The sequence below is a fragment of the Sebastes fasciatus genome, chromosome 13, assembly GCF_043250625.1.
Source record: "Sebastes fasciatus isolate fSebFas1 chromosome 13, fSebFas1.pri, whole genome shotgun sequence".
Lineage (NCBI taxonomy): Eukaryota > Metazoa > Chordata > Actinopteri > Perciformes > Sebastidae > Sebastes > Sebastes fasciatus.
In genome coordinates, this window is record NC_133807.1 from 34,722,462 (window position 1) to 34,746,911 (window position 24,450).

Consider the following 24,450-nt stretch of genomic DNA (forward strand, 5'->3'; position numbering starts at 1 on the left):
GTTTAGGGGGCGTTATTTATGCTAATAATCTAGTGTTAAGGGGGAGTTACCTATGCTGATAATCTAGTGTTTAGGGGGCGTTACCTATGCTGATAATCTAGTGTTTAGGGGGCGTTACCTATGCTGATAATCTAGTGTTTAGGGGGCGTTACCTATGATGATAATCTAGTGTTTAGGGGGCGTTACCTATGCTAATAATCTAGTGTTTAGGGGGCGTTATTTATGCTAATAATCTAGTGTTTAGGGGGCGTTACCTATGCTAATAATCTAGTGTTTAGGGGGCGTTACCTATGATAATAATGTAGTGTTTAGGGGGCGTTACCTATTCTAATAATCTAGTGTTTAGGGGGCGTTATTTATGCTAATAATCTAGTGTTTAGGGGGCGTTACCTATGCTAATAATCTAGTGTTTAGGGGGCGTTATTTATGCTAATAATCTAGTGTTTAGGGGGCGTTACCTATGCTAATAATCTAGTGTTTAGGGGGCGTTACCTATGCTAATAATCTAGTGTTTAGGGGGCGTTACCTATGCTAATAATCTAGTGTTTAGGGGCGTTACCTATGCTAACAATCTAGTGTTTAGGGGGCGTTACCTATGCTAATAATCTAGTGTTTAGGGGCGTTACTTATACTAACAATCTAGTGTTTAGGGGGCGTTACCTATGCTAATAATTTAGTGTTTAGGGGACGTTACCTATTCTAATAATCTAGTGTTTAGGGGGCGTTACCTATGCTAATAATCTAGTGTTTAGGGGCGTTACTTATACTAACAATCTAGTGTTTAGGGGGCGTTACCTATGCTAATAATCTAGTGTTTAGGGGCGTTACTTATACTAACAATCTAGTGTTTAGGGGGCGTTACCTATGCTAATAATTTAGTGTTTAGGGGACGTTACCTATGCTAATAATCTAGTGTTTAGGGGGCGTTACCTATGCTAATAATTTAGTGTTTAGGGGACGTTACCTATGCTGATAATCCAGTGTTTAGGGAGCGTTACCTTTGCTGATAATCTAGTGTTTAGGGGGCGTTACCTATGCTAATAATCTACTGTTTAGGGGGCGTTACCTATGCTAATAATATAGTGTTTAGGGGACGTTACCTATGCTAATAATCTAGCGTTTAGGGGTGTTACCTATGCTGATAATCTAGTGTTTAGGGGGCGTTACCTATGCTGATAATCTAGTGTTTAGGGGACGTTACCTATGCTGATAATCTAGTGTTTAGGGGACGTTACCTATGCTGATAATCTAGTGTTTAGGGGACGTTACCTATGCTAATAATCTAGTGTTTAGGGGACGTTACCTATGCTAATAATCTAGCGTTTAGGGGTGTTACCTATGCTGATAATCTAGTGTTTAGGGGGCGTTACCTATGCTGATAATCTAGTGTTTAGGGGACGTTACCTATGTTGATAATCTAGTGTTTAGGGGACGTTACCTATGCTGATAATCTAGTGTTTAGGGGACGTTACCTATGTTGATAATCTAGTGTTTAGGGGGCGTTACCTATGTTGATAATCTAGTGTTTAGGGGACGTTACCTATGCTAATAATCTAGTGTTTAGCTCACGCTCACCAAACCTTTGGCACATTTGACTACAAACAACAAACTACAAAATACTTTGAAGATGAGTTGCATGAAATATCTTTATTGCAAGTTATCAAAATGTTTTCAAGTAAAATCAGTCTGTAAAAACAATAAATAGCTTTGGTCATAAATAAAATAATTAAATTATAAATAAATAAATAGAATGACAGTAGAAAACAAACAGAGTCTCTCACAGAGAAACAGAATACATGTTGACGTGTCAGCGTCACTTTTGAGTCGCTGCAGAACGCCGCCGCCGGCCGGCAGCAGCAGCTGAGGATTCGTTGATGAAGCCCACCAGGACGTCCAACATCTCCAGGTGCCGTTTACTCTCCTTCCTGATCAGCTCCCAGGACGCAGCACTCCCACCCTGTAAACACAGTACTACAGTTAGTACTACTACCTCTACCCTGTAAACACAGTACTACAGTTAGTACTACTACCTCTACCCTGTAAACACAGTACTATAGTTAGTACTACTACCTCTACCCAGTACCATACAGTACTACAGTCAGTACTACTACCTCCACCCAGTACCATACAGTACTACAGTTAGTACTACTACCTCTACCCAGTACCATACAGTACTACAGTTAGTACTACTACCTCTACCCAGTACCATACAGTACTACAGTTAGTACTACTACCTCTACCCAGTACCATACAGTACTACAGTCAGTACTACTACCTCTACCCAGTACCATACAGTACTACAGTCAGTACTACTACCTCCACCCAGTACCATACAGTACTACAGTTAGTACTACTACCTCTACCCAGTACCATACAGTACTACAGTTAGTACTACTACCTCTACCCAGTACCATACAGTACTACAGTTAGTACTACTACCTCTACCCAGTACCATACAGTACTACAGTTAGTACTACTACCTCTACCCAGTACCATACAGTACTACAGTCAGTACTACTACCTCCACCCAGTACCATACAGTACTACAGTCAGTACTACTACCTCCACCCAGTACCATACAGTACTACAGTTAGTACTACAGCAGTAATTGTACTTACCGTGCGGTACAGAGTACTCGTTTCCAGTCTCCTGAAGTATTTTTTCAGTTTGATGTTTCGCCTGTTAGTCGGAACCTGAAGACGAAAAAAGGTCTCATTGTTTCTCTGTTTGGTGGTAAAACTGAAGTGGAACATGTAAAAGGAAATGAAGTTGGATCTGAAGTGGAGGATGTAAAAGGAAATGAAGTTGGATCTGAAGTGGAGGATGTAAAAGGAAATAAAGTAGGATCTGAAGTGGAGGATGTAAAAGGAAATTAAGTTGGATCTGAAGTGGAGGATGTAAAAGGAAAGGAAGTTGGATTTGAAGTGGAGGCACTGAGAGAAGTTGAAGTGGCAGCTGAAACAGAAATACTGAAAGATGATGAGGTTCTAGTTTAAGTGTGAGAGCTGAGTTAATTAAAGCATTTGTTGAGGTAAAACTGTTGAAAGGAGTTGAAGTGACAGCAGTTGAAATTACTGTTGAAGTGGTAAAGGATTATTAGGAAGTAAAGGGAAGTAATTAGTCAAAGGAACTGGAAGTTGAAGTGTAAGCACTAAAAGGAGTTGAAGTGTCTCTCTACTCACACAGCTGTTGAGTCCGTCTGTCTGGCTGTCAATGGTCATCAGGAAGCGTTCAGTTGTGTCGGTATCCCAGGCAACAGAGGAGCGGTTGTCATGGTTATAGAGACCAGCGATCAGCTCCAGACTGGTTCTGATGAAAACCAGCTGTGACTCCACCTGGAGAGAGAGAGAGACAGACAGGTGTGAATTCTAGCTCTCTGATTGGTCGACAGATGTCGTCAACATAGCTGTTTATATGTTTGTGTAAATGTGTCTTAAAGAGTGTCGACGTAAACACGAGAATAATGTTATGAATTATCTGAAGGAAGTGTAAGTGTGAAGGATGAATGAAGAGCTGAAAGAAGTTGAAGTGGCAGTTTAAATGAAGAGCTAAAAGAAGCTGAAGTGTCAGGTAAAAGAAAAGCTGAAAGAAGTTGAAGTGGCAGTTTAAATGTAAGAGATGAAAGAAGCCAAAGTGTCCATTTAAATGAAGAAATAAAGAGCTGAAAGAAGTTGAGGTGGTAATTGTAATGAAGAGCTGAAAGATGCTGAAGTGGCAGTTTAAACTAAAGAGCTGAAAGAAGTTGAAGTAGTAATTGTAATGAAAAGCTGCAAAAAGTTGAAGTGTCAGTTTAAGAGAAGAGCTGAAAGAAGTTGAAGTGGCAGTTTAAATGAAAGAGATGAAAGAAGCTGATGTGTCCATTTAAATGAAGAGCTGAAAGAAGTTGAAGTAGTAATTGTAATGAAGAGCTGAAAGAAGCTGAAGTGACAGTTTAAACTTAAGAGCTGAAAGAAGTTGAAGTGGCAGTTTAAATGAAGAGCTGAAGAAGCTGAAGTGGCAGTTTAAATGAAGAGCTGAAAGAAGTTGAAGTAGTAATTGTAATGAAGAGCTGAAAGAAGCTGAAGTGGCAGTTTAAACTTAAGAGCTGAAATAAGTTGAAGTGGCAGTTTAAATGAAGATCTGAAAGAATCTGAAGTGGCAGTTTAAATGAAGAGCTGAAAGAAGTTGAAGTGTGTTAAGTTCTGAGTGGGGTCTAAGGGTCAGTTGATGTGTAACATTGAAAGCAGTGGACATTGATTGATTACCGTGTCATTCTTTATGCGTTTGTAGAGTTTTGATGGAAAGTAAACTGGACTCATCTCCTCAGTCAGCTGACCGCCCTGAAACATAAAGACACAATAACAGATGACGCTTCATTTCACCACAACACACACATCACAAACCAGTGGAGCCATCGAAGTGGTTCTACATCTAATAAACAAAACTGATCACATGTAAATATAAAATGTACATATTATATTAATACTTAATTACTTTGAACACACAAGATCAAATCTGTGCGTATGAATGTTTCCTGGATGAATTTTTACACAAACATCTATAGTCTCTTCTTTAATATACCATTGATAAATATATATTTATATATATATATTTTAACATATATTAATATACGTAAACAACATATATGGTGTGTTTTAAATACCTGTCCATATATGTAAAGAAACATATAGTCAAGTTTTATTATATCAATATATGTTAACAAACATAAAAATATGGCCATAAATGTAAAAGGTATGAACTATTTTAATAAATATCCACATATGTCAATGTATGCAGTTCATTTTTTAATACATGTAAACATATGTAGTCTGTTTTAACATATGCTGATATATATATATGTATATATATATCAGCATATGTTGTCATTTTTTAAGATGTAGCTTTAAAGGGCCAGTTCACAGTTTTTCTCTCACATAACTAACAGTCACATCTGTATGTTAAAGAGTTATTGTTGTTTGTCACTCTGACTTTTATTCTGAAACTTTCCCTACTACTACTACTACTACTACTACTGCTACTACTACTACTACTACTACTACTGCTACTACTACTACTACTACTACTGCTACTACTACTGCTACTACTGCTACTACTACTACTGCTACTACTACTACTACTACTACTACTACTACTGCTACTACTACTACTACTACTACTACTACTACTGCTACTACTACTACTACTACTACTGCTACTACTACTACTACTACTACTACTGCTACTACTACTACTGCTACTACTGCTACTACTACTACTACTACTACTACTGCTACTACTGCTACTACTACTACTACTACTACTACTACTACTACTACTACTACTGCTACTGCTACTACTACTACTACTACTACTGCTACTACTACCACTACTACTACTACTACTACTACTACTACTACTACTACTACTACTACTACTGCTACTACTACTACTACTACTACTGCTACTACTACTACTACTACTACTACTGCTACTACTACTGCTACTACTACTACTACTACTACTACTACTACTACTACTACTACTACTACTACTACTACTACTACTACTACTACTGCTACTACTACCACTACTACTACTACTACTACTACTACTACTACTACTACTACTACTACTACTACTACTGCTACTACTACTACTACTACTACTACTACTACTACTGCTACTACTACTACTACTACTACTACTACTACTGCTACTACTACTACTACTACTACTACTGCTACTACTACTACTACTACTACTACTACTACTACTACTACTGCTACTACTACTACTACTACTACTACTGCTACTACTACTGCTACTACTACTACTACTACTACTACTACTACTACTACTACTACTACTACTACTACTACTAGACAGTCCGACAGTTCATTAGAGTCCTGACAGCCACAGATATTAGATTGTTTTCAGTTATTGATTTATTGATTGCTGTCGATATGTGATGAGACTATAACTAATATAACAAACGTGTTTTTGAAGGAGATGACCAGCTTTAACTTTACGTACTAGTATTTGTTCATATATGTAAATATACATGCAGAACATGTTTTGATATACACAGATATAGCCCATACAAACTTAAATATATACACTACATGCACTGATATGGGAACTTATATAGTCTGTAAACTCCTAAAGAATTATTATTTGAACCCTCAAGGACCTCACAGATATTTAAGGACTCCTGGAATCTCTTCCAGGACCCAACAAGTACTCACCATGCGCTGGACGAGGGTCAGAGAGGTGTTGCTCAGGTGACCGTAGTGTCTGAGCCAATCACAGCAGAGGACAGGAGTCAGGGAGCTGCAGAGGACAAGGAGCAGGCCGGTCCAGTTGATCATGATGAACATGTTGAACATGATGGAGAGATTGAATTTGTGTCCAACATGCTGCTGATCGGAGACTTTATTATTCCAGACAGGAAACAGAAAAGTGAGAGTGGAAACTGGGACTTTTTCTTCAGTCTTTCACTTTTCACTCCTCACACACACACCTGTAGGGGCACGGCTGCTTCAGGACTTTTTCCCCTTTTTCCCCATATTTTATACATATTTATACTGTATATACATATTTTATAAATATATATACATATATAAAGTAAATACTTAAGAATTGAATTATATTAAATACATATATTAACTTATAAAATGTAATAACAAATGTAATGATTTAATATATTAAATTAAATTAAATTAAATATTTATTATTTGATATTTCTGATTAAATACATTCATTGTATTTTGATTCAATTAATTGATCAGCTGATATCAGTAAAGTTATTTAGTACAAAAACAGCAGAATCAGCCTTTAAAAATAAAAAATAAAAAACAGACGTCAGATCACGAAGTATAATTATATTATAGTTTATTATTAATATTATATAATCATTTAAAGATTATAATCAGTAAATATTTATTAATTGTGTATTTTATGTCTGTTTTTGTGGGAATATTTGTATTGTTGGATGTGGAAGTCCCTTTTCCTTTCATTTTCCAAACCAGCGCTCTAAGACTACACACGTGACAGGAAGCCACATGCACAGCCCTTCAAAATAAAATCCAGCACTTCTTCTCTCTACCAATAAAACAGTAGATATCCACGTGTTTCACTGAACGGATATAAGTCTAGTGTTTGTGATTTAAATGCTTTGCATACACATAACAAACATACTATAAACTACCCATTCTTACGTTATTGTTTTTTGTTTTGAAGGCAGCATTCTCATCTGTTTCCTGTTTCTCCGGAGCTTGACTGGCAGATGACATCAGCCTTGTTTTCACTTTCTGGTCGTCAAGGAAACTGATGTAATGCTATGATGCCCTACCTGCTGATGATGTAACGATATGATGCCGTACCTGCTGATGATGTCATTCATGAGGTAATGATTATTGATCTACAGAATGTGACGTAAGATCAGATCAAACTTTATTGATTATGAGGAGGAAGATTTAAAGAACAACAACATGTGAACAAAAACAATAACTGACAGATAAATACAGCTCATCGATTAATGGATCAAGTTGATCAAGTGATGCAACTGAAAGTAATAATAATCAATAATAATCTTCATCCCTGGACATTTTCAAAAAACACCTCAAACGCCACCTGTTCATCAAGGCCTCTGATCTCAGCCTCCTACACATCACTCTTTTAATTACTTAGCTATAGTTTCTCCTCTGTGTTATTAATTAGTATGATTTTGTGTGCCCCCTTTGTAATAGTATAGTATGTCTTAAAATTTCATTAAAGAAAGTTATAGTATAGTTTGTCGTAAAATTTCATAAAAAAAGTAATAGTATAGTATGTCTTAAAATTTCATAAAAAAATTAATAGTATAGTATGTCGTAAAATTTCATAAAAAAATTAATAGTATAGTATGTCTTAAAATTTCATAAAAAAATTAATAGTATAGTATGTCGTAAAATTTCATAAAAAAATTAATAGTATAGTATGTCTTAAAATTTCATAAAAAAATTAATAGTATAGTATGTCGTAAAATTTCATAAAAAATTCATAAAAGAATTTCATAAAAAAATTAATAGTATAGTATGTCTTAAAATTTCATAAGAAAAAAGTCATAGTATAGTATGTCGCAAAATGCATTAAAATAAGTCATAGTATAGTATGTCGTGAAATTTCATAAAAATGACATTTTTTCACGAAATTTTACAACATAGTATATTATGACTTTTTTCATTAAATTTTTTGACATACTATACTATGACTTTTTCTTATGAAATTTTACAACATACTATACTATGACTTTTTTTCATGAAATTTTAAAACATACTATACTATGACTTTTTTCATAAAATTTTACGACACACTATACTATGTAAATGAAGTAGACTATTATAAATATATATATATATATATAAATATATATATATATAAATATGTATATATATATATTTATAAAGGAAATAAATGGATAAAGAAAAACAAATAAACATAAAAAATATAAATTATATATATACATTTTATACAGTCTGTATACATACTGTATACACCTATATATATATATACTTTATACACCTATATATATACTCACATATATATACATGTATATACATAGACATATATATATACACACATATATACAGTATATATATGTATATGTCTATGTGTATATATATATATATGTGTATACATTATATATAAATGCATATATATATAAACATACATATACATATATATACACACACACACATATATATATATACTTATATATATATATATATATATATATATATACACACACAACACACAGAGCACAACAGCTCTGATTTACAAACAAAACAGGCTGACCCTGAACACATCACAGACCAGTGGACTATCAAAAAATACTTTAATATCGTCAACAAACAGGAAACACGCTGTCACACACACACACACACACACACACACACACACACACACACACACACAGTTCACCTGATGTAAACACACAAACAGACGCTGCCTTCAGGTGCTTTCAGAATTATCACAACTCTATAAAAAAGGCAGTGAGAGGACACAGGCGTGTAGAAGAGTCTACGTTAACAGTCGGCTGGTAGATTCCAAAATAAACCTACAACTAAACAGTTACAGGATCCTTCAGCATCTGAAAGCAACACAAGCGTTTTTTTCTTAGTTTACGAGGAGCCCTTGAAGGCAGCATTTAAACACGACATCATCAGAACACATTAAGACACATAACCGTCGACACTGACCTCATCTGACCTCCACTGACCTCCTCTGACCTCATCTGACCTCCACTGACCTCCTCTGACCTCCTCTGACCTCTACTGACCTCCTCTGACCTCTCTGACCTCCACTGAGCTCCACTGAGCTCCACTGACCTCCTCTGACCTCCTCTGACCTCCGCTGACCTCCTCTGACCTCTACTGACCTCCTCTGACCTCCTCTGACCTCCGCTGACCTCCTCTGACCTCCTCTGACCTCCACTGAGCTCCGCTGACCTCCTCTGACCTCCTCTGACCTCCTCTGACCTCCGCTGACCTCCTCTGACCTCTACTGACCTCCTCTGACCTCCTCTGACCTCCGCTGACCTCCTCTGACCTCCTCTGACCTCCTCTGACCTCCACTGAGCTCCGCTGACCTCCTCTGACCTCTGCTGACACGACCGGTTCTTACAGGATTCATTATTGAACCCTTTATCTATAAATGCTGATCACTGATCAGTCTGATTGATCTGACACGCTGTTTGGTTTCCACGGTGACGATCAATACCGACTAAACACGTTTATATGAATAAAACACCTCAAATCCCAGAAACACATGAACAGCAGACAACATGGCGTCTGTGTTGATGTCATTCAGAGGCCAGGAGGATGCTGGGAAACGCAGTTCACAGGTATAGAAACACATTAAAAACTACAAATACAGATACAAAATAAACAACACGGTAATATATAAACATAATAAACCTGGTAATTATTCATATTTACATCCGCTGGAAACACACACACACACACACACACACACACACACACACACAGTCCAGCAGCTAATAGATGGCAGTGTGTTGGTCTGGTTTGGTCCGGTTCAGGGTGTGTTGGTCCGGTTCAGGGTGTGTTGGTCTGGTTCGGTCCGGTTCAGGGTGTGTTAGTCTGGTTTGGTTCGGTTCAGGGTGTGTTGGTCTGGTTTGGTCCGGTTCAGGGTGTGTTGGTCCGGTTCAGGGTGTGTTGGTCTGGTTTGGTCCGGTTCAGGGTGTGTTGGTCTGGTTTGGTCCGGTTAAGGGTGTGTTGTTCTGGTTCAGGGTGTGTTGGTCTGGTTTGGTCCGGTTCAGGGTGTGTTGGTCTGGTTTGGTCCGGTTCAGGGTGTGTTGTTCTGGTTCAGGGTGTGTTGGTCTGGTTTGGTCCGGTTCAGGGTGTGTTGTTCTGGTTCAGGGTGTGTTGGTCTGGTTTGGTCCGGTTCAGGGTGTGTTGTTCTGGTTCAGGGTGTGTTGGTCTGGTTTGGTCCAGTTCAGGGTGTGTTGTTCTGGTTCAGGGTGTGTTGGTCTGGTTTGGTCCGGTTCAGGGTGTGTTGTTCTGGTTCAGGGTGTGTTGGTCTGGTTTGGTCCGGTTCAGGGTGTGTTGTTCTGGTTCAGGGTGTGTTGGTCTGGTTTGGTCTGGTTCAGGGTGTGTTGCTCTGGTTTGGTCCGGTGCAGGGTGTGTTGTTCTGGTTCAGGGTGTGTTGGTCTGGTTTGGTCTGGTTCAGGGTGTGTTGGTCTGGTTTGGTCCGGTTCAGGGTGTGGTGGTCTAGTTTGGTCTGGTTCAGGGTGTGGTGGTTTGGTTTGGTCCGGTTCAGGGTGTGTTGGTCTGGTTTGGTCCGGTTCAGGGTGTGTTGGTCTGGTTTGGTCCGGTTCAGGGTGTGTTGGTCCGGTTCAGGTTGTGTTGGTCCGGTTCAGGGTGTGTTGGTCTGGTTTGGACCGGTTCAGCCCCTCAGTGCGTCTCAGTCCAGGTGACCCAGTTTTTGGGAGACTTCCTGGTTCTGGACGAGGAGACGTGGTCTTGTATCAGGAAACCGTCACAGTCCGTCTGTTGCTGCTGCTCGTCTTTACCCAGAATCCTCCCCTGGTGGAGCGCCGCAGCCCGCCACGCCCTCCGCCGCACGAAGAAACCACACTGCAGACAACACACAGAAACCTCGTATGTCCAACAGGAAGTCAAATCAATAAATCAATCAATCAATATAGTGAGACTGATAAAGAGACAACCAGATATCAGCAGAGAAAGGTTCATAGAGATCAATAGAGTTATTAATTAGCTGATTAATCAATAGTTATTGATCAGCTGATCAATTAATAGAGTTATTGATTAGCTGATTAATCAATAGAGTTATTGATTGGCTGATTGATCAATAGAGTTGTTGATAAGCTGATTAATCAATAAAGTTGTTGATAAGCTGATTAATCAATAAAGTTGTTGATTAGCTGATTAATCAATAAAATTATTGATTAGCGGATCGATCAATAGAGTTATTGATTAGCTAATCAATCAATAGAGTTATCAATTAGCTGATTGATCAATAGAGTTATTGATTAGCTGGAAGAGTCAAAACAGCTGGAAGGAAGAAAATAAGTTAAGCCCCTCCCCCTCTCACCACTCATTAACCAGTCATTAACCAGTCAGTAACCAGTCAGTAACTAGTCATTAACCAGTCAGTAACCAGTCAGTAACTAGTCAGTAACCAGTCAGTAACTAGTCATTAACCAGTCATTAACCAGTCAGTAACTAGTCATTAACCAGTCAGTAACTAGTCATTAACCAGTCAGTAACTAGTCAGTAACTAGTCAGTAACCAGTCAGTAACTAGTCAGTAACCAGTCAGTAACTAGTCAGTAACCAGTCATTAACCAGTCAGTAACTAGTCAGTAACCAGTCAGTAACTACTCAGTAACTATTTAGTAACTAGTCAGTAACCAGTCAGTAACCAGTCAGTAACTATTCAGTAACTAGTCAGTAACCAGTCAGTAACCAGTCAGTAACTAGACAGTAACCAGTCAGTAACCAGTCAGTAACCAGTCAGTAACCAGCAGTAACTAGTCAGTAACTATTCAGTAACTAGTCAGTAACCAGTCAGTAACCAGTCAGTAACCAGTCAGTAACTAGACAGTAACCAGTCAGTAACCAGTCAATAACCAGCAGTAACTAGTCAGTAACTATTCAGTAACTAGTCAGTAACCAGTCAGTAACCAGTCAGTAACCAGTCAGTAACCAGCAGTAACTAGTCAGTAACTATTCAGTAACCAGTCAGTAACCAGTCAGTAACTAGACAGTAACCAGTCAGTAACCAGTCAGTAACCAGCAGTAACTAGTCAGTAACTATTCAGTAAGTAGTCAGTAACTAATCAGTAACTAGTCAGTAACCAGTCAGTAACTAGTCATTAACCAGTCAGTAGCTAGTCAGTAACTATTCAGTAACTAGTCAGTAACCAGTCAGTAACCAGTCAGTAACTAGACAGTAACCAGTCAGTAACCAGTCAATAACCAGCAGTAACTAGTCAGTAACTATTCAGTAACTAGTCAGTAACCAGTCAGTAACCAGTCAGTAACCAGTCAGTAACCAGCAGTAACTAGTCAGTAACTATTCAGTAACCAGTCAGTAACCAGTCAGTAACTAGACAGTAACCAGTCAGTAACCAGTCAGTAACCAGCAGTAACTAGTCAGTAACTATTCAGTAAGTAGTCAGTAACTAATCAGTAACTAGTCAGTAACCAGTCAGTAACTAGTCATTAACCAGTCAGTAGCTAGTCAGTAACTATTCAGTAACTAGTCAGTAACCAGCAGTAACTAGTCAGTAACCAGTCAGTAACTAGTCATTAACCAGTCAGTAGCTAGTCAGTAACTATTCAGTAACTAGTCAGTAACCAGCAGTAACTAGTCAGTAACTATTCAGTAACTAGTCAGTAACCAGTCAGTAACTAGTCAGTAACCAGTCATTAACTAGTCAGTAACTAGTCAGTAACCAGTCAGTAACTATTCAGTAACTAGTCAGTAACCAGTCAGTAACCAGTCAATAACCAGTCAGTAACCAGTCAGTAACCAGTCAATAACCAGTCAGTAACCAGTCAGTAGCCAGTCAGTAACTATTCAGTAACTAGTCAGTAGCCAGTCAGTAACTAATCAGTAACTAGTCAGTAACCAGTCAGTAACCAGTCAGTAACTAATCAGTAACCAGTCAGTAACTAGTCAGTAACTATTCAGTAACTAGTCAGTAATTATTCAGTAACTAGTCAGTAACTAGTCAGTAGCTAGTCAGTAGCTAGTCAGTAACCAGTCAGTAACCAGTCAGTAACTAATCAGTAACCAGTCAGTAACTAGTCAGTAACTATTCAGTAACTAGTCAGTAATTATTCAGTAACTAGTCAGTAACTAGTCAGTAGCTAGTCAGTAGCTAGTCAGTAGCTAGTCAGTAACCAGTCAGTAACCAGTCAGTAACTAATCAGTAACCAGTCAGTAACTAGTCAGTAACTATTCAGTAACTAGTCAGTAGCTATTCAGTAGCTAGTCAGTAACCAGTCAGTAACCAGTCAGTAACTAGTCAGTAACTAGTCAGTAGCTAGTCAGTAGCTAGTCAGTAGCTAGTCAGTAACCAGTCAGTAACCAGTCAGTAACTAATCAGTAACCAGTCAGTAACTAGTCAGTAACTATTCAGTAACTAGTCAGTAGCTATTCAGTAGCTAGTCAGTAACCAGTCAGTAACCAGTCAGTAACTAGTCAGTAACTAGTCAGTAGCTAGTCAGTAGCTAGTCAGTAGCTAGTCAGTAACCAGTCAGTAACCAGTCAGTAACTAGTCAGTAACTAGTCAGTAACTAGTCAGTAACTAGTCAGTAGCTAGTCAGTAGCTAGTCAGTAGCTAGTCAGTAACCAGTCAGTAACCAGTCAGTAACTAATCAGTAACCAGTCAGTAACTAGTCAGTAACTATTCAGTAACTAGTCAGTAGCTATTCAGTAGCTAGTCAGTAACCAGTCAGTAACTATTCAGTAACCAGTCAGTAACCAGTCAGTAACTAGTCAGTCAGCCAGCTGGTCCTTACAGCAGGACTGTCAGCAGCATCGTGCCCAGCCTCAGAGCTCCTGGCCCAGCCTCTGGTTCTCAGACGGCTGGCTCTTCATGTGGGCTTTCTGGGTCTTTGCCTGGTACATCTCTCTGGTTCTGGCTCTCCTGAAGAAACCACACTGAACAGCGGGGGAGGGGGGGGGGGGGGGCGACACAACGGTGCTTTACCAACCAGGAGGTGACGGGGACATTACAGAGTTAATCACTTTATAGAGACGAGAAGGCAAACGTAAACATTATCCCACTTCTGTGGACTTTGGTAGATCCTAAACACCAGGACCAGTTCTCTGCTGTTATCTGGTGGTCTGCCTCTGTATACGCGTTCCAGCTCAGTTTACCTTCCAGAGCAGCAGGCAGATCACAGCCAGCAGTAAGACTCCAGCCAGGACAGACATCACCACGATCCACAGGGGGGCGCTGGAGTCCACCTGCTGCCCAGGGTCCGGATAAATGTAAACTTCAATCTGCAGAGGAAGAACACTGTGATCCAGGAGGTAACACAGGAAACCACAGACACACTGACGGGGATTTATTCATCATGTTAGTTCAGATTGTGTCTGCTGCCTCTGGGGGGCGCCAGCAGCAGGTCAGTACCTCTGAGCTGTGAGGCTCCATGTTGACGGTCGGTTTGTTGGTCTGCAGCTTCAGAGTTGCCCGGCCTCGGACCAACACACTCCTCGCATCGCTGTAGTCCTGAAACACACACAAGAAGATCCAGAGTACCTGAACAGGTAGCGTACAGAGTACCTGAGCAGGTAGTGAACAGAGTACCTGAGCAGGTAGTGAACAGAGTACCTGAGCAGGTAGTGAACAGAGTACCTGAGCAGGTAGTGAACAGAGTACCTGAGCAGGTAGTGAACAGAGTACCTGAGCAGGTAGTGAACAGAGTACCTGAGCAGGTAGTGAACAGAGTACCTGAGCAGGTAGTGATCGGAGTACCTGAGCAGGTAGTGAACAGAGTACCTGAGCAGGTAGTGATCGGAGTACCTGAGCAGGTAGTGAACAGAGTACCTGAGCAGGTAGTGATCAGAGTACCTGAGCAGGTAGTGTACAGAGTACCTGAGCAGGTAGTGATCAGAGTACCTGAGCAGGTAGTGTACAGAGTACCTGAGCAGGTAGTGATCAGAGTACCTGAGCAGGTAGTGATCAGAGTACCTGAGCAGGTAGTGAACAGAGTACCTGAGCAGGTAGTGATCAGAGTACCTGAGCAGGTAGTGAACAGAGTACCTGAGCAGGTAGTGATCAGAGTACCTGAGCAGGTAGTGAACAGAGTACCTGAGCAGGTAGTGAACAGAGTACCTGAGCAGGTAGTGATCAGAGTACCTGAGCAGGTAGTGATCAGAGTACCTGAGCAGGTAGTGAACAGAGTACCTGAGCAGGTAGTGATCAGAGTACCTGAGCAGGTAGTGAACAGAGTACCTGAGCAGGTAGTGATCAGAGTACCTGAGCAGGTAGTGAACAGAGTACCTGAGCAGGTAGTGGTCAGAGTACTTTTTGAAGTGAAGTGTGATGAAGGTGTTCGTACCTCCATCATGGTGGAGTTCCACAGTCGGGCTCTGACAGTCAGAGTCGCTGAGTTCTTCATGTTGTTGAGTGGACAGACGAACGTCACACAATTAGCGCCGTGCACACAATCCTGCACAAACAAACACACACATTCGTACTTACAGTCAGTGGAGTATCTTTGCACAGAGTTTCAGTGAAGTCGTGTCTCTTCTTTAACCTGTTTGAACCAGTTTTATACACATTATTTGTTGAGATCTACTGAGATGAGTTCTTCTTCTTCTACGTCAGTAACAACGGGGGCAACGCTGCAGAGATGAGTGTGTTCGTACCAGAGTGTAGGACTTCTTTTTCTGTCCCTGCAGGTGGAGGACAGGTAGAGTTTCTTCTATCTGCTCCTTCTTCTTCTTCTTCACCTCCTCCAGACTCCTCTTCTTCTTCTCCTTCACCTCCTCCTCCAGACTCTTCTCCTCCTTTGACAGCTGTGCAGACAGGAACGTAAATCCATCGACAGAACGGTCAGGATCAGATTTATGAGCTCAAAGACAGTTTAAAAGGTGACAGAAGGAGTTTCTTATGACGAGCTATTTAAACATTAAATATCTAGACAGGATATTTATTAGAGATATCTGCAACGTCGTTTTGACTCGTCAAACTCTGATTTTAGATAATTTTATTTTGACTAGTACAGTACAAACTACTCTTGCATGTTTTTTGCAAGTTTGCATGTTTTCCCTGTGTTAGTGTGGGTTTACTCCGGGTGCTCATGTTTCCTCCCACAGTCCAAAGACATGCAGGTTAGGTTATTTTAGATGTGAATGTGAGTGTGAATGGTTGTCTGTCTCTATGTGTCAGCCCTGTGATAGTCTGGAGACCAGTCCAGGGTGAACCCCGCTGCCTTCACCCAATGCCAGCTGGGATCGGCTCCAGCCCCCCCGCGACCCTGAATAGGATAAGCGGTTACAGATAGTGAATGAATGGATGGATGGATGTTTAAACCATGTACATGATAACCTTTTGCTGTGTGTATGAAGGTTTTTCCTAACAAAAAGACCAACTGATAATTAAGGAGAGAGCAAATAATACGAACCAACAATTAAACAACTGAAACACATTAAACACAGCCCGTCGACGATGTGTGCTGGTAACTGTGTAATTGTTTGATGATCTCAGTCTTGAACAGTTTCCCCTGTAGACCAGGATCCAGTGTCACACCTCAGTATGTGAACAACATCACTAATTATCAAGAAGTTTCTGCTGAATTGAAGATCTTGAGAGAACTCAGTGTTTTTGTTTTTGAAGGTTTACAGAGTTTATTAATTGTAAACCAGAAGGCAGCTCGCTCCACACCCTCTGACAAAAGCAGAATAAAACTTTACTAAAGTAAAGCCAATGATATAGAGAAGCACTCACTCGGTCTAAAGATGCTTCAGTAAAAGATTCCCATTGGACTGGCCTTTATTCTGAAAAGTGCCAGCCAAGGACATTTATTTTGAGATGAGTCAATGTAAGGCTGATGTTGCCATAGTTACCACGAGGTTGAGCGGGTTGATGATGTTGCCGGGCGGAGCACAGCGAGACTCTGATGTGCCGTTCACTTGGATCTCTGTGAGGTACAGCAGCCATTTCCCATTGGACACCTCCCTTGGCCAATCGAACTCCACCTGCAGGTTACCTAGGCGACCCAGCGGCTTACCGCTGATGTGCACCTATCAGAGAAGGTCGTGGGTCAACGCCTGGTCTGTTCACACTTTATCAGTCAGACTGAGTTTAGACAAACCTGGAAGGTGAAGAGCAGCAGACTGCCGACCTCCTCCGTCTTCTTCATGGCTGACTCACCGACCACATGACCACTGAAGGAGGCGGGGCCCGGCGGACTGATTCTGTCAGGACACAAATCAACCAATTAGAGAGGTCAGAGGTCATCGGGTCAGAGGTCAAACTGTGTGTTACTTACAGAGTGAGAGATGTCTGCAGTGAATACTCCACCAACATGGAGACAGAGACAGGAAACAGATCTGACTGCTCACTGAGCCTGAAGACACACAAGAGACACAAGTCAGTACCTGTCCAATAAAATACCGTCAGACAGGTGTGTGTGTGTGTGTGTGTGTGTGTGTGTGTGTGTGTGTGTGTGTGTGTGTGTGTGTGTGTGTGTCCTACGTTGACAGCTGCAGCAGAGACTGAATCTCTCTGGTGTCTAAACTGATCTCAGACGGCTGAAATATGATCAACACCTGAACCTGAAATACAGAATGAGACGGAGGATCAGGTAGATTCTCAGCAGGAGTACTGCAGTACAGACAGGAATACAGACAAGAGTACTAGCAGTACTGCAGTACAGACAGGAATACAGACAAGAGTACTAGCAGTACTGCAGTACAGACAGGAATACAGACAAGAGTACTAGCAGTACTGCAGTACAGACAGGAATACAGACAAGAGTACTAGCAGTACTGCAGTACAGACAGGAATACAGACAAGAGTACTAGCAGTACTGCAGTACAGACAGGAATACACACAAGAGTACTAGCAGAACTGCAGTACAGACAGGAATACACACAAGAGTACTAGCAGTACTGCAGTACAGACAGGAATACACACAAGAGTACTAGCAGAACTGCAGTACAGACAGGAATACACACAAGAGTACTAGCAGAACTGCAGTACAGACAGGAATACACACAAGAGTACTAGCAGAACTGCAGTGGCAGCAGTAATAGACTGTGAAGAACGTTTTCTACCCTCTGGTTGCTTTTGAACGGGTTCCCCAGCTCACACAGAAGAACAGAGTCCTCAACAGAACACTCCACCCCCACCTGGATGTCACCCTGAAACACAAACAAACACAAGACTGACTGTAGGAGTGGCTGGTACAAGCCAAGTCCCAGGTCCTTCAGGGTACGTCTCAAGGGAATCAGTCGAGTCCTTTAGGATACGTCTCAAGACAATCAGTCAAGTCCTTTAAGGTACGTCTTAAGCTGGATAACAAAGACCTTTAGCTTCACTACCTTCGTTCGAACTCCGGAGTATACGAGTGATGGTGGGATGCTAATGTTTAAAACGGCATTGTGAGCATCCTCTGCAGGTCGGTCCAGTGACGGTGTGTTGCTGATGTTTACCTCCAGAAACACTCGGTTAATGCTGGCGTCGTAGTACAACACCTGACTGCCCTTCTGCCTGGAAACACACAAAAATACAGAAATCACAACATGACAGCGTCAGTCTGATGTCAATGGTCAGAGATGTTTTTAGGTATTTTGAATGGTCCAAATCTCCAGCCAGGACTGGACCCATAGTCTGGTGTGGAGGAGTTCACTCACATGGTGAAGGGTTTCTGGTTCTCATCCGTGAACTGGGCTATCATCTGCAGATTACTATGGCAACGGTTATCAGAACCACAGGCCTTCTGGATGTGGATCTGATAGATGAAGAAACAGTGAGTGAGTTTTACATGTCAGTGTAATTCAGAGCTGAGAATTCTTACATGTACTGAGTTCTGACCTGGATTCTCTGTTCTCAATACATTTTATGTGGGCTCTGTTTGTTTCTGACCTTGGTTTGTATAAGTCATGGCTTGGGTTCTGACCTAGGTTGTTCTAATGCGGGTTAAGATGGAAACTTTTTTCATCAACTGCAAACCCTGACCTGGGTTGTATGGGTTCTGACCTGGGTTCTGATGGGTTGGGGTGTCTGGCTCAGTACAGGGAGGCGTTTCAGGTCCTGCACGGTGTTTCTTTTCCTGGGAAGCTTCTCGTACAGAGAGACGTTCAGGGAGAACACCAGAGGTTCCACTTTGTCTCGGATCGGACTCTGCACAACACATACACAGAACAGAACCTCAACAACACTTTTCATAGCAGGAGCTGTTGTACTTCTAACGGCTCGTCAGTGCAACAAAGGACTCCAGAGTGTCCTTGAACGCACCAACAGTGAGTTTTCAGTCTCAGCTGTTCACAGTGTCAGTCAGGACACAACAGAACGTACACGTGACTGAACACTGACGGATTCTCTCTCTGCAGGTTTCAGGTCCCTGCAGCTGGATTTTAAATGAGGTGGAACCAGAAATCAGGCTGGAAGCAGAGTGAAGATCTGGAGAATGACCAGCAGGAATGTGAAGTAAACAGGATTTATAGTTAATGGACTTAAAAACACCATCAGGCCTGATGTGACAGGTCGCTGAGTCATCACACATCCGTCATCCTGAACCGAATCAAAACAGAATCAAAGCAGAACAACAGAAATGTGGGCAGAAACACAAACACGTGCTGATAAGAACTACATGGAGACGTGACAGGACGAGTCCAGAACATCACGTAGACCAACTGAAAACTCAACACCCACCAGAGCTCTTTAAAGGAGCACTCCTCCCGTTCCTCTCTGAACAAGTTGTGTCCAAAACATATCAAACTTTCCCTTTCAGACATCGTCAACAGTTTGTTGAACAGAGAGTTGACTGTTTCCCTTCTGAACCCTGGTGGAGAAGCAGGAAGTCACCTCCGTCAGCAGCAGACTGATTAAAGCTCGGCACGACTTCCTCTCATTAAACGTCTGAATATCTGAAACTCTGACCTCGCATGGTTTCTCTTCAGAAATCAAGCGCCACATTTAGAGCCACAAACATTCATCTTCTTATTGGTAGTCACAGCTGAGGTGGTATTAGCGTCTATTTTCAGTTGTTAAAAGAGCTTTCTGTTGGACAACTTGGGAAGGATCTCAGATAATATTAAATAAATAAATACAGTTGAAATATTTCCCTTCAGATCCACCGTTATTAAAACAAGTCACTGTGTACAGATGGTCAGTAAGTATGCAGCCTGTAGGCGGCACTAACAGACTGCTATCTGTTGGACGTGTGTGTCTCACCAGCAGTCCCACTCTCAGGGTTTCACATTGTTTTTTCGGCATTGACAGGTAACCGGAGTACACGCTCTGCCCGTTGTCCCGGAAACGGAGGCGGGGCTTGAGGCTGGTGACGTCAGCGGTGACGGTGAAGTGGACGGCTGAGAGACAGACAAAGAGACAGACAGTTAAAGAAGGACAACAGACCAAACAGGACACACTGTTAATTAACCCGTTCTCACTCCCAACTCTTCAAATACCGCCGTCTGGTCAGCGCCCCTCGTTCGGAAACCAACACATGGAGGCGCCATTTAACGACAGTACGTGACGAACCGGGATTTCAACTAACTCCAATGTAAACCCACCTGCGGCGTTATTCGATGGACTGAGCAGTGACGTAGTATTAATAGCGTGAGAGTCCGTTCAGGGAGGGAGGGAGGGGTCAGACAAACACAAATAAGTCAGTCACGTGAGTCACGTGAGTCGTTAGTATCATCAGTCACGTGAGTCACGTGAGTCGTTAGTACCGTCAGTCACGTGAGTCACGTGAGTCGTTAGTACCGTCAGTCACGTGAGTCACGTGAGTCGTTAGTATCGTCAGTCACGTGAGTCACGTGAGTCGTTAGTACCGTCAGTCACGTGAGTCACGTGAGTCGTTAGTACCGTCAGTCACGTGAGTCACGTGAGTCGTTAGTACCGTCAGTCACGTGAGTCACGTGAGTCGTTAGTACCGTCAGTCACGTGAGTCGTTAGTACCGTCAGTCACGTGAGTCACGTGAGTCGTTAGTACCGTCAGTCACGTGAGTCACGTGAGTCGTTAGTACCGTCAGTCACGTGAGTCGTTAGTACCGTCAGTCACGTGAGTCACGTGAGTCGTTAGTACCATCAGTCACGTGAGTCACGTGAGTCGTTAGTACCGTCAGTCACGTGAGTCGTTAGTACCGTCAGTCACGTGAGTCACGTGAGTCGTTAGTACCATCAGTCACGTGAGTCACGTGAGTCGTTAGTACCATCAGTCACGTGAGTCACGTGAGTCGTTAGTACCGTCAGTCACGTGAGTCACGTGAGTCGTTAGTATCATCAGTCACGTGAGTCACGTGAGTCGTTAGTACCGTCAGTCACGTGAGTCACGTGAGTCGTTAGTATCATCAGTCACGTGAGTCGTTAGTACCGTCAGTCACGTGAGTCACGTGAGTCGTTAGTATCATCAGTCACGTGAGTCGTTAGTACCGTCAGTCACGTGAGTCACGTGAGTCGTTAGTACCGTCAGTCACGTGAGTCACGTGAGTCGTTAGTATCATCAGTCACGTGAGTCACGTGAGTCGTTAGTATCATCAGTCACGTGAGTCGTTAGTATCTTTGGTCCCGTGAGTCGTTAGTACCGTCAGTCTTTCACTTCGTGGTAATATACGTTCTTTGATATCTTTGCAAAGGTGCACCATATTTTTCTGTCCAGCCAATCAGAACAGACTGGTCTTTTTAAAGAGACAGGCGCTAAAACGGAGCGTTTGAGACAGACAGTGAATACAGGAATATTCAGACAGACAGGAGGAGAACATTAAAGCATGTTAACATGTTCTAGTAGAAACCCAAAATACAAGTATGAACCTGGAAATGAGCTGATATGTCTCCTTTAAATCAACCAACAGAGCAGCTCAGTGTTTGTTATCTAAAGCTGAGACGATGTGTTCAATGACTATAAGCAGAAATAATACCAACGGTTTTATTCAGATTATTTTAGTATGGATCGAAGCTGTAATCCCTGATTACTACATTATCTTCTGAGTGTTGTATTAATGCATCTGTTTCATTCTGAACAGAGACGACAGATTCATTAACAGCTCTTCTGATATATTGATCAAATGAGGTCAAATACACTCATCATTTTACTTATTATTTTCTTTTATTAATTATATTTTAATTAATATTTTCATCTTGCTGTTACGAGTTTTCAGGTTTCATCGTCCATTAAATTTATTATTTATTATCATTGTGTCATTCAATAAATAAAATAAACAGAAGAATAAATACAGTTGAAGTGAATATTCATGACTACTGTGTGTGTGTGTGTGTGTGTGTGTGTGCGTGTGTGTGTGGAGGTTTGGTGTCATAGCAACGGTGTGACCTCGTCTCTGATTGGTCACATTAAGGACACACAGAGGAATACTGAGTGTGTCTCACATGTAACAACATCAATTTCACAGAAACACACAAGACAAGGACACACGAGGACACAGCATGATGTCATCTGGTGTGCGTGTGTGTGTGTGTGTGTGTGTGTGTCACTGTTGATTAACAGCAGGCGTTAATTGACAGCTTTGTCCTGTTAATCAATCAGGTCGGCCAATTAGCTGAGAGCACACACAGGAAGCTGGTTAACGATGATTAATGACCGCGGACCGTAAACAGACTCGTCCACTATACAATATAGTGAGTCTCATTCTGTAGCGCTGTCTGAATGTACAATGAGAACTATATACCCTACATAGTGGAGTCAGTGTATCCCACAATGCACCAACGGCAGCGCTGTAAAGATAAACTGAGGGCGTATAGATCTGTGGATGTCTATAGTTAACTATCCTTCAGTAAAGTCAGTCACAAAGAGAGACGGACAATATCAGAGAAGCGTTTCAGAGACGGAGAGAAAGGGATGCTTATAGTTTACGGCTCACGGTTAGCTGCTGTTAGGGTGGACCGCAGTGGACTACATTTACCATCAGCACCGACCAGTGGACTACATTTACCATCAGCACCGACCAGTGGACTACATTTACCATCAGCACCGACCAGTGGACTACATTTACCATCAGATACATTGAGGTGATTGAGGTGTAGTTGTTTACTCACTGATGTTGTCTCTGTCGCTCTTCACTCCGGTGCTGAACATGAAGGAGAAACACACCTCCACCTGGATACTGACACACACGCACACACGCACACACACACACACACACACACACAGCCTGTTAGCCTGTTAGCTGTTATCTGTTATCTGTTAGCAGGTTGCCGGTTTGAATCTCACCAGAGGTCACAGCTGTTCGGGTCGACGACGTCTGGAGAAACTCTGATGGTTCTGTTGAGGTGAACGACTGGACGAGTTCTGAGGAATCAATCAGTCAATTAATCAATCAATCAGTCAATCAGTCAATAGTAAGAGGCGGTCAACCCAGTTAGTGTTGGAGGTACCGGAGCAGAGCGACGGTGTCGTCCAGAGATCCGACCAGCAGGTCCGGGTATCTGTTCCCGTCCACATCCAGACCTCCAGACAGAGAGTAGCCGAAGGTCCTGAACCCAGCAGAGACCCGGCTGCCCCGGATCACCTGCAGGGGAGTCAGACGGGTTACAGGTGTGATCTACACACCTACACACCTGGTATACCACACACAGGTGAGTTCACTACCGGACCTGGCTCGGTTCTGTAGAGACCCCCTCGCTGCTCCCGGTCCAGATCATCACACTTCCTGTTTCATGGAAAGGAGCTCCGACTGCGAAGTCTGGAACACAAACACCACGTCAGCTTCCTGTGAACATCCGGACCGGTTCAGTACCGGAGTCCTCACAACAGAATCAGAAACAGAGACGCCACATCGGACGCTTCAGCCCGTTGCGGCGATACGTCTACGTATAGTTCATACGTCTGTGGTCCTCACCCTGGAAGCCGTCCTGGTTCAGGTCTCCGGCAGCAGCTACAGCCATACCGAACGCAGACCCGGCCGGTCCTCTCAGCACCGCGCTGGGACCAGAATCCAACCGACCTCCTGCGTTCATGAAAACGTACACGGCCCCGCCCGCCTCCTGCTGACGATGGAAGTAAAAAGGAGCGCCCACCAGCAGGTCGGTCCACCTGAAAGACGGAACGTGATCATCTGCTGCTGCCTCCGTTAGGATTCCTACATCATGTTGTGTTTTAGGTCGAGTTTCATGGACACGATAATAAAGTCAGAACTTTACGAGAATAAAAGAACTGAACTAATTAAATGAACTTAAATTAAATTAGACTTTATCACTTTTCTTTCCGATTCATTCACAGAAAGTCACCGACGGATAATCTAG

At 42.1% G+C, this 24,450-nt stretch overlaps 2 protein-coding genes across 12 annotated transcripts in view; both read right to left on the reverse strand.

Moving 5' to 3' along the window:
* Nucleotides 1-1,634: 1,634 nt before the first annotated feature.
* LOC141781407 (interferon a3-like) lies at nt 1,635-7,336 on the reverse strand. 2 transcript variants are annotated; one of them, XM_074657147.1, is made up of 6 exons: nt 7,197-7,336; nt 6,225-6,309; nt 4,245-4,319; nt 3,183-3,335; nt 2,619-2,693; nt 1,635-1,957 (listed from the first exon to the last, which is right to left on the reverse strand). In XM_074657147.1, the coding sequence occupies exons 1-6, from the start codon at nt 7,229-7,231 to the stop codon at nt 1,814-1,816; spliced, it is 567 nt and encodes a 188-aa protein (XP_074513248.1). In that variant the 5' UTR covers nt 7,232-7,336; the 3' UTR covers nt 1,635-1,813. The 2 variants fall into 2 exon arrangements, with proteins under 2 accessions (XP_074513248.1, XP_074513247.1); XM_074657146.1 differs by lacking the exon at nt 7,197-7,336 and having other exon boundaries at nt 6,225-6,356.
* A 1,360-nt stretch (nt 7,337-8,696) lies between these two features.
* The window catches only part of LOC141781406 (integrin alpha-3-like), a 16,911-nt gene continuing 1,157 nt past the window's right edge, over nt 8,697-24,450 (reverse strand). Inside the window, exons 6-25 of one of the 10 annotated variants that reach the window (XR_012596856.1) lie at nt 24,048-24,241; nt 23,803-23,891; nt 23,584-23,717; nt 23,420-23,497; nt 23,245-23,312; nt 20,422-20,558; nt 19,225-19,368; nt 18,879-18,976; nt 18,567-18,735; nt 18,300-18,386; nt 17,719-17,798; nt 17,513-17,590; nt 17,336-17,438; nt 17,088-17,264; nt 15,888-16,037; nt 15,578-15,688; nt 14,647-14,745; nt 14,391-14,516; nt 9,608-11,114; nt 8,697-9,477 (exon numbers count right to left, since the gene is read on the reverse strand). Coding sequence is in view for 2 of the 10 variants with exons in the window: in XM_074657144.1 (XP_074513245.1) it covers nt 10,932-11,114; nt 14,391-14,516; nt 14,647-14,745; nt 15,578-15,688; nt 15,888-16,037; nt 17,088-17,264; nt 17,336-17,438; nt 17,513-17,590; nt 17,719-17,798; nt 18,300-18,386; nt 18,567-18,735; nt 18,879-18,976; nt 19,225-19,368; nt 20,422-20,558; nt 23,245-23,312; nt 23,420-23,497; nt 23,584-23,717; nt 23,803-23,891; nt 24,048-24,241 (2,305 nt within the window). In the remaining 8 variants the exon portion in view is untranslated. Of the gene's footprint in view, nt 11,115-14,029; nt 14,172-14,390; nt 14,517-14,646; nt 14,746-15,577; nt 15,689-15,887; nt 16,038-17,087; nt 17,265-17,335; nt 17,439-17,512; nt 17,591-17,718; nt 17,799-18,299; nt 18,387-18,566; nt 18,736-18,878; nt 18,977-19,224; nt 19,369-20,421; nt 20,559-23,244; nt 23,313-23,419; nt 23,498-23,583; nt 23,718-23,802; nt 23,892-24,047; nt 24,242-24,450 lie in introns of all 10 variants that reach the window. The other 9 variants (XR_012596860.1, XR_012596859.1, XR_012596858.1 and 6 more) reach the window with 9 other exon arrangements.